The 12,290-nt window shown below is 38.7% G+C and overlaps 1 protein-coding gene across 1 annotated transcript in view; it reads left to right on the forward strand.

The window, feature by feature from the left end:
* Positions 1-12,290, forward strand: part of KCNH5 (potassium voltage-gated channel subfamily H member 5) — a 1,175,650-nt gene that overhangs the window by 659,577 nt on the left and 503,783 nt on the right. Inside the window, exon 8 of the mRNA XM_053697286.1 lies at positions 11,453-11,652. Coding sequence (XP_053553261.1) covers positions 11,453-11,652 — 200 coding nt within the window. The remainder of the gene's footprint in view (positions 1-11,452; positions 11,653-12,290) is intronic.

A 12,290-nucleotide genomic window follows, 5' to 3' on the forward strand; every position in this document is an offset into this window, starting at 1 on the left:
AGCCAAGAGAAGGCTATTCTGGTACTGTGGTGTTACAAACATTAGAGATTTAAGGCTGTAAAAGAACAATGGTTTTATCAGCGCTGATATGATCCAACAGAAGAGACTCCCTAAACATCGAGCATAAACCATGCTGGCCTGCAAATATTACTTGATGAAAAATTTAAACAATAAACAGTAAATCTCGTGTTCTGAGAGAAAAGAACATTGTTTAATCCTCAAACTTAAAAGATAAGTGTATTATAAACAGATCAGTAACCCGTAATCAAGTTATTTAAAATGTTTAACCAAAGCAAGTTTAACTCAACAAATACTTATCTAGCAGACTTTATACATTCAAGGGAAAGTTGAAGTAGCGCACTCATTGCACTCACATTACATTACAAGTTGTAAGTTCAGTGTTGCTGTTGCACAATCTAACATTTCTCTTTAAGATATTTACATGTTTTATGAGTTATCACTTACTATTGTGCATTCTAAACCAGGGAAGGTTTGTAGCAAAGAACATAACCAAAAAGCATGCACTACACTACCTAGTGCACAATACTACTGTATGCACTATACTACCTAATGCACAAAACTATTGTATGCACTACACTACCTAATGCACAATACTACTGTATGCACTACACTACTGTATGCACTATACTACCTAATGCACAATACTACTGCATGCACTATACTACCTAATGCACAATACTACTGTATGCACTACACTACCTAATGCACAATACTACTGTATGCACTACACTACCTAATGCACAATACTACTGTATGCACTACACTACCTAATGCACAATACTACTGTATGCACTTTACTACCTAATGCACAATACTACTGTATGCACTACACTACCTAATGCACAATACTACTGTATGCACTACACTACCTAATGCACAATACTAGTGTATGCACTACACTACCTCACACACAATACTACTGCATGCACTATACTACCTCACACACAATACTACTGCATGCCCTATACTACCTCACACACAATACTACTGCATGCCCTATACTACCTCACACACAATACTACTGCATGCCCTATACTACCTCACACACAATACTACTGCATGCCCTATACTACCTCACACACAATACTACTGCATGCCCTATACTACCTCACACACAATACTACTGCATGCCCTATACTACCTCACACACAATACTACTGCATGCCCTATACTACCTCACACACAATACTACTGCATGCCCTATACTACCTCACACACAATACTACTGCATGAACTATATTACCTCACACACAATACTACTGCATGCCTTATACTACCTCACACACAATACTACTGCATGCACTATACTACCTCACACACAATACTACTGCATGAACTATATTACCTCACACACAATACTACTGCATGCCCTATACTACCTCACACACAATACTACTGCATGCCCTATACTACCTCACACACAATACTACTGCCTACCCTATACTACCTCACACACAATACTACTGCATGCACTATACTACCTCGCACACAATACTACTGCATGAACTATATTACCTCACACACAATACTACTCCATGCCATATACTACCTCACACACAATACTACTGCATGTACTATACTACCTCACACACAATACTACTGCATGCACTATACTACCTCACACACAATACTACTGCATGCCCTATACTACCTCACACACAATACTACTGCATGTACTATACTACCTCACACACAATACTACTGCATGCACTATACTACCTCACACACAATACTACTGCCTACCCTATACTACCTTACACACAATACTACTGCATGCACTATACTACCTCGCACACAATACTACTGCATGAACTATATTACCTCACACACAATACTACTCCATGCCCTATACTACCTCACACACAATACTACTGCATGTACTATACTACCTCACACACAATACTACTGCATGCACTATACTACCTCACACACAATACTACTGCATGCCCTATACTACCTCACACACAATACTACTGCATGTACTATACTACCTCACACACAATACTACTGCATGCACTATACTACCTCACACACAATACTACTGCATGAACTATATTACCTCACACACAATACTACTGCATGCCCTATACTACCTCACACACAATACTACTGCATGCCCTATACTACCTCACACACAATACTACTGCATGCCCTATACTTAGGGTTGCCACCTCAGCCATGTTTTCCTGGACACTTATGAGTTACACATGCAGCAGGGTGTGCAGGGAGGAACATGTATTGTGTTTCTGGACAGCACTATTCATATTCCTCCCTGCCACCCTGCAGCATGTGTAACTTATAAGTGTTCTGTATTTTAAAGGACAGGTGGCAACCCTACCTATACTACCTCACACACAATACTACTGCATGCACTATACTACCTCACACACAATACTACTGCATGCCCTATACTACCTCACACACAATACTACTGCATGTACTATACTACCTCACACACAATACTACTGCATGCACTATACTACCTCACACACAATACTACTGCATGAACTATATTACCTCACACACAATACTACTGCATGCCCTATACTACCTCACACACAATACTACTGCATGCCCTATACTACCTCACACACAATACTACTGCATGCCCTATACTTAGGGTTGCCACCTCAGCCATGTTTTCCTGGACACTTATGAGTTACACATGCAGCAGGGTGTGCAGGGAGGAACATGTATTGTGTTTCTGGACAGCACTATTCATATTCCTCCCTGCCACCCTGCAGCATGTGTAACTTATAAGTGTTCTGTATTTTAAAGGACAGGTGGCAACCCTACCTATACTACCTCACACACAATACTACTGCTTGTTCTATACTACCTCACACACAATACTACTGCATGCCCTATACTACCTCACACACAATACTAATGCATGCCCTATACTATGTCACACACAATACTACTGCATGCCCTATACTATGTCACACACAATACTACTGCATGCCCTATACTATGTCACACACAATACTACTGCATGCCCTATACTATGTCACACACAATACTACTGCATGCCCTATACTACCTCACACACAATACTACTGCATGCCCTATACTACCTCACACACAATACTACTGCATGCCCTATACTACCTCACACACAATATTACTGCATGCCCTATACTACCTCACACACAATACTACTGCATGCCCTATACTACCTCACACACAATACTACTGCATGCCCTATACTACCTCACACACAATACCACTACATGCCCTATACTACCTCACACACAATACTACTGCCTGCACTATACTACCTCACACACAATACTACTGCATGCACTATACTACCTCACACACAATACTACTGCATGCCCTATACTACCTCACACACAATACTACTGCATGCACTATACTACCTCACACACAATACTACTGCATGCACTATACTACCTCACACACAATACTACTGCATGCACTATACTACCTCACACACAATACTACTGCATGCCCCATACTACCTCACACACAATACTACTGCATGCCCTATACTACCTCACACACAATACTACTGCATGCCCTATACTACCTCACACACAATACTACTGCATGCCCTATACTACCTCACACACAATACTACTGCATGCCCTATACTACCTCACACACAATACTACTGCATGCACTATACTACCTCACACACAATACTACTGCATGCCCTATACTACCTCACACACAATACTACTGCATGTACTATACTACCTCACACACAATACTACTGCATGCACTATACTACCTCACACACAATACTACTGCATGCCCTATACTACCTCACACACAATACTACTGCATGCACTATACTACCTCACACACAATACTACTGCATGCCCTATACTACCTCACACACAATACTACTGCATGCACTATACTACCTCACACACAATACTACTGCATGCACTATACTACCTCACACACAATACTACTGCATGTACTATACTACCTCACACACAATACTACTGCATACACTATACTACCTCACACACAATACTACTGCATGTACTATACTACCTCACACACAATACTACTACATACACTATACTACCTCACACACACAATACTACTGCATACACCATACTACCTCACACACAATACTACTGCATGTCCTATACTACCTCACACACAATACTACTGCATGCCCTATACTACCTCACACACAATACTACTGCATGCCCTATACTACCTCACACACAATACTACTGCATGCCCTATACTACCTCACACACAATACTACTGCATGCACTATACTACCTCACACACAATACTACTGCATGTACTATACTACCTCACACACAATACTACTGCATGTACTATACTACCTCACACACAATACTACTGCATGTACTATACTACCTCACACACAATACTACTACATACACTATACTACCTCACACACACAATACTACTGCATACACCATACTACCTCACACACAATACTACTGCATGTCCTATACTACCTCACACACAATACTACTGCATGCCCTATACTACCTCACACACAATACTACTGCATGCCCTATACTACCTCACACACAATACTACTGCATGCCCTATACTACCTCACACACAATACTACTGCATGCCCTATACTATAGTCAGCAGCAGATGGAGAATTTAAAAAATATAAAAATAAAACCAGTAACGCGTTTCTCAGCGTAAACACACTGTTTCATCAGGCTATACAAACATTCTCTAAGCTGCCATATTTAAAATAAATGAGAACCAATCAATGATCAGAAAAAGTCACACACCCCTAATGGGGCATACCAATATACACATGGTGGAGTCAATAATACAAAAGTTAGTTAAATATGCAATAAATATACATTAATATAGGTCATGCAAACAGTCCCTTGCCAAAAACAACATATTATTGATATACATATATTTAGATAATATATTATAAAACATTACATAATTTTATTTAGCTGTGCAAAAAATGTAATAATACACTGAGCCCCAAGGCAGAAACAAAAATGGTATAAGCCTCTCTTGGGCGATAAACTGATTCTGTTCTACAATGTTAATATGATTTAATTTATATATATGGCCATTGCCTGAAGAACTATTGACAACAGAGGTTTAGAAATATTAGTAAGATGCATATATAGCATAAATAACATTAATATATTAGTTGCGTAAATGAAGTGATGTCAGTAGTACAAAACAAAGCCGTTGCGTATATCAGCAATAGTTGCGGTCGGGTAGCGTAAATATATAAAAGGGCTTGGGTCTAGGAAAGAAAGTGGGTGTGAATGATCAGCCAATGGCATGTGGCAAATGTAATAACAATAGGGCGTGAATTACCATCAGGGAAGCGTGATGTCAGATTGGGCATGACTGACTATACCAATGACGATCGGGAAACAAGATAAAAGGGCAAGCGCCATACAAAGTGGACGGGGGTGTGATACAAAATCCGCAATTAGCATATGGCTAGTGGGTAAACAAAGGGGCGTGAATGACAGTCTGGTACGTGACGTGGTGTCCGCGTAGGCGTGCCTAGCTGCGCTACATACAGGGGGAGAGACGTGAACATATTAAGCCCCTGAAGTGACTAAAAAATATATATATATAATGGCGGGGTGTCTCAGTCTAACAAAGGGAAAGAGTTCATCCCAATATTGAATGATGTTGACAATCATATGTCTATAGTATATACGGGGCATAAATAAAAATATCAGGAAGTGTGTAGGGGGGAGTTTTGTGAATGACAGCTCAATGTGTGATATGAGAGTAATGATAAATCTGCCATTGTGTGCAGAGATAAATGTTTGCCGAAGGTGTGCATAAGATGATAAGAGGGAGGGGGGGTGTAAATAACTAATCGTCAGCTAATCTCTGTGATCGGTCATTGTATTAGTGTTAGGAACTGGAAGGGAAACACAAGGATTACTCAGATATACTGTGACAGGTCCAGAGGATAAGGACCAGAGAAATAAGATGTATGCCAAATAAAAATATAAATATATATGAGTGTGATACAAACTGTGAATAGAATAAGGGAATGTGCAGGAAAATATACTTACTTATTAATAATAATAATCAACATATGTACTGGTGATGAGAGCAGATGTTTATAGAAATAATAGGGGCCATGCCGTCGGACAGAGGCATGGTGTGGGAGCAAGGGCCATAATAATAGATAAAAATAATACATAATATCTGGCTTGAAGGAGCTAAAGTGCAATTTACACAAGTGGGGAAATAGAGAAGAAAAATGTGACGGTATAGCACCGATATAAAGAACGTGGATGAGAGGGACAAATCTAGCAGATACGTAACAGGCACAAATAATTTCCACCATCTAGTAATAAATGGGTGAAATGGGAATGATAGTATTAATAGTGAGTATATACAAATGTACACATGTACACATAGAACAAGACAAGATACATATGTAAAAATGTGGGCAGTGCAGTGGAACAGATAATGGGAAGTGGGAGTGCACATAGGGCATCGCCCAGTAGTGACATCACAAGATAGGATAGGGATCTATGATAGGTGTAGTCAGATTGTCAATTGGGATTCATGCTCATAAGCCAATAAACTATATACTGTCAAGAGTCAAGTTCAGAATGCTGCTAAGTCCATATTAAGGTTGAGACCAGAGGGAAATAAGGTGTTCAATTTGTAGATCCAATATGTTTCCCTCTGTCTCAACCTATTAAATCTATTATACAGATAGGAAAGGGGAATCATCTCAAGTGGACAAATACCAAATGTGTTAGTTATCCTATTATGTGTATTGTTGCAGTGTCTAGGAACGCTATGGTTGCGAAATTTGTTTTTTAATATTTCTTAGATGTTCATTCCATCTGTTCCTTATCAGTCTGCAAGTGCGGCCCACATATTGGATCCCACAAAGATTGCAGGTCAACAAGTAAATAACATAAGTGGAAGTACATGTCAGAAATTGATGAATATTATGATTTCTTTGTAACACTGGATGAAAAAGTTTTACTCCCAGGTGTAAAATGTTTACACATATTGCAGTTTTTCAGTGAACACTTCCCTATTCCGTTCTTTTTAGTTGGTATAAGTGAATTCACTCTTCTGTTAAGTTTATGAACTACAACTTTACTAGGTGCTAAAACACTTTTAAGTGTAGGGGTTCGTCTGAACACACACTTAGGTTCAGAGTCTACTAGTTTTCCTATGATTGGATCCTTTTTTACAAAATCCCAATGTTTTTTGATGATGCGTTTTATCTTGATATGGTTCACAGTTCACACTATATTGGGTAATAAATAATGGGTTAGAATGATTAACAGTTGTAATATTAGTATTATGGTCTTTTTTATTGTTCTTTGGTTTATATGCAAAGTAAGAATCTCTGTTGTCAAATTTAGCTCTTTCGTACCCAATATCAATTATTTGTTGGGGATAACCTTCTTCTTTAAATCTAGTTTTTAGAATGATACTTTGTTGTTCAAAATCCTCAATATGGCTACAGTTTCTACGTATCCTTTTTAACTGCCCATATGGGATATTGTTGAGCCAAGGACTATAATGGTAACTTCTATAATGAAGATAACTATTACAGTCCACAGTTTTGAAATGTGTAGTCATGATAATTTTATTCTCATTAGAGAAAGATAGACATAGATCCAAAAATACCACTGATTGATGTTCAATATTACTAGAAAAAGTAAAGCCCATCCTGATAGAATTAAGGTGTTTAACAAAAGATTCAGCAGACAAAACATCTCCCCTCCACAGGAACAGCAGATCATCTATGTATCTGCCATAGAAGACCAGGTTCGCTCCAAAGTCTGATCTATAGATGTACCTATCTTCAAACAGCCCCATAAAGAGGTTGGCAAAACTGGGAGTGAACCTGATCCCCATGGCAGTACCTAGTATCTGTAGATAATATTCGTCTTGGTAGACAAAATAGTTGTGTTTCAAAATAAAAGATATCAATTGCACAATAAACTCCTTCTGTAATGCTGGAATGTAAATATCACTTGCCAAAAACTCAGATACAGCTTGAATACCTAATTGGTGTCGTATATTGGAGTATAGAGCGTGAACATCACATGAGATCCATATAAATTGTTCCTCCAAAGTGATCTGTTCAAGCTTTTTTATCAGATCAGGGGAATCTTTGATATAGGAATCCAATGTGATGACATAGCGTTGAAGATACCAATCAACATATCCAGATACATTGTCTGTTAGGCTCCCAATTCCGGCTATGATGGGTATCCCGGGTGGGCATTGGGTGTCTACTATTGGGTGACTACCTCACACACAATACTACTGCATGCACTATACTACCTCACACACAATACTAGTGCATGCCCTATACTACCTCACACACAATACTACTGCATGCCCTATACTACCTCACACACAATACTACTGCATGCACTATACTACCTCACACACAATACTACTGCATGCCCTATACTACCTCACACACAATAATACTGCATGCCCTATTCTACCTCACACACAATACTACTGCATGCCCTATACTACCTCAAACACAATACTACTGCATGAACTATATTACCTCACACACAATACTACTGCATGCCTTATGCTACCTCACACACAATACTACTGCATGCCCTATACTACCTCACACACAATACTACTGCATGCACTACACTACCTCACACACAATACTACTGCATGCACTACACTACCTCACACACAATACTACTGCATGCACTATACTACCTCACACACAATACTACTGCATACACTATACTACCTCACACACACAATACTACTGCATACACTATACTACCTCACACACAATACTACTGCATACACCATACTACCTCACACACAATACTACTGCATGCACTATACTACCTCACACACAATACTACTGCATGCCCTATACTACCTCACACACAATACTACTGCATGCCCTATACTACCTCACACACAATAATACTGCATGCACTATACTACCTCACACACAATACTACTGCATGCACTATACTACCTCAAACACAATACTACTGCATGAACTATATTACCTCACACACAATACTACTGCATGCCTTATACTACCTTACAAACAATACTACTGCATGCACTATACTACCTCACACACAATACTACTGCATACACTATACTACCTCACACACAATACTACTGCATACACCATACTACCTCACACACAATACTACTGCATGCACTATACTACCTCACACACAATATTACTGCATGCCCTATACTACCTCACACACAATACTACTGCATACACTATACTACCTCACACACAATACTACTGCATACACTATACTACCTCACACACAATACTACTGCATACACTATAATACCTCACACACAATACTACTGCATGCACTATAATACCTCACACACAATACTACTGCATACACTATACTACCTCACACACAATACTACTGCATGCCCTATACTACCTCACACACAATACTACTGCATGCACTATACTACCTCACACACAATACTACTGCATACACTATACTACCTCACACACACAATACTACTGCATGCACTATACTACCTAACACACAATACTACTGCATGCACTATACTACCTCACACACAATACTACTGCATACAATATACTACCTCACACACAGAATACTACTGCATGCACTATACTACCTCACACACAATACTACTGCATACACTATACTACCTCACACACACAATACTACTGCATGCCCTATACTACCTCACACACAATACTACTGCATGCACTATGCTACCTCACACAAAATACTACTGCATACACTATACTACCTCACACACACAATACTACTGCATGCACTATACTACCTCACACACAATACTACTGCATACACTATACTACCTCACACACAATACTACTGCATGCCCTATACTACCTCACACACACAATACTACTGCATACACTATACTACCTCCCACACAATACTACTGCATGCACTATACTACCTAACACACAATACTACTGCATGCACTATACTACCTCACACACAATACTACTGCGTACACTATACTACCTCACACACAATACTACTGCATGCACTATACTACCTCACACACAATACTACTGCATGCACTATACTACCTCACACACAATACTACTGCATACACAATACTACCTCACACACACAATACTACTGCATACACTATACTACCTCACACACAATACTACTGCATACACTATACTACCTCACACACAATACTACTGCATGCCCTATACTACCTCACACACAATACTACTGCATACACTATACTACCTCACACACACAATACTACTGCATGCCCTATACTACCTCACACACAATACTACTGCATACACTATACTACCTCACACACAATACTACTGCATGCCCTATACTACCTCACATACAATACTACTGCATACACTATACTACCTCACACACACAATACTACTGCATGCCCTATACTACCTCACACACACACACAATACTACTGCATGCCCTATACTACATCACACACAATACTACTGCATGCACTATACTATCTCACACACAATACTACTGCATGCCCTATTCTACCTCACACACAATACTACAGCATGCCCTATACTACCTCACACACAATACTACTGCATGCCCTAAACTACCTCACACACAATACTACTGCATCCACTATACTACTTCACACACAATACTACTGCATGCACTATACTACCTCACACACAATACTACTGCATGCCCTAAACTACCTCACACACAATACTACTGCATGCCCTATACTACCTAACACACAATACTACTGCATGCACTATACTACTTCACACACAATACTACTGCATGCACTATACTACTTCACACACAATACTACTGCATGCACTATACTATCTCACACACAATACTACTGCATGTCCTATACTACCTCACACACAATACTACTGCATGCCCTATACTACCTCACACACAATACTACTGCATGCACTATACTATCTCACACACAATACTACAACACTTACTACACTATTGCACACACAATAAATATTGTATTCATATATCATCTTTGAACCATACATTTCAGTGCTCAACATCTAAGTTAAAACCATTTTGGTGCAACATTAAACAGACTTTTCAATTTTCTTCTATTAACAATTTACTTGATCTCTTGGTATCATTTACTGAAGAGCATACCTAGATATTCTCAGCAATGTGTACATATGGAGCACTATATAGCAGCAGTTTTGAAAAAATGTCCACACTTATAAGCCTACCTTGGTATGCTCTCAAACAAAGAATACCAGGAGATCAAAACACATTTAAAAAGGAAATTGATTTTTTCTTTAATAGTATGCTCCAAAACATGAAAAGTTAAGTTTACCCTTCCTTTAATATCCCACTGTTTTCTTACTCTCTGTTGCTTTTGGTTTGGTATTTTTGTAGATATTAGTGCCACATCATACCTACTTTTCTTTCTTTTTTAGCTCTCCTTTATGCAACTATTTTTGGAAACGTGACCACTATTTTCCAGCAAATGTACGCCAACACCAACCGATACCACGAGGTGCTGAACAATGTGCGTGATTTCCTCAAACTTTATCAGGTCCCAAAAGGCCTTAGCGAGAGAGTTATGGATTATATTGTATCGACATGGTCCATGTCAAAGGGCATCGATACAGAAAAGGTACGAGTGCATGAGGTAATCCAAATAACATTATACATTGTTCCATACTAACAGCTTTTTCACTCATTGACATTATGATATAAGAGAGAAAGAATTAGTTCATTGTGATTGTTTCTAATTAATATGTTATTGAATTCTTCTTCACAAATGTTATGAGATGATACAAAAATGTTCATAATGCAAAAAGCATGTTCTTCCATTTTATTTTGGGCTTTATGTGTTTTGAATAGTATAAACTATTTGGCATTTGGCTGTTTTTGGGCCAGATTTCTTCCTGTGAGAATGCAGCACATAAAAAAATGCACAGATCATTGTATGTTGCACTATTTCATGACTAAATCCAACACCAAAAAAATAAAAAAAATAATGCTCACCTGATAAATTTATTTCATGGTGGTGAGAGTCCACAAGCAATTTTTACAGGGAATTCAACTCCTGGACAATAGGAGGAGACAAAGATACCAAAAAAAAGTCACAAGTTTTTAATTCCTCTCTCTTCTCTGATATCCCAGTCTAACGTATAGTTGAGAGAAAGGAGAAACCATATAAGTAGAGAAGAACAAAGCAGGGTAAATGAGGTGCATAGTAAACTGCCGCCATTTGGAAAAATAAAATTGGGTGGGTCTCATGGACTCTCA

Source organism: Bombina bombina, chromosome 1 (assembly GCF_027579735.1).
Source record: "Bombina bombina isolate aBomBom1 chromosome 1, aBomBom1.pri, whole genome shotgun sequence".
Classification (NCBI taxonomy): Eukaryota; Metazoa; Chordata; class Amphibia; order Anura; family Bombinatoridae; genus Bombina; species Bombina bombina.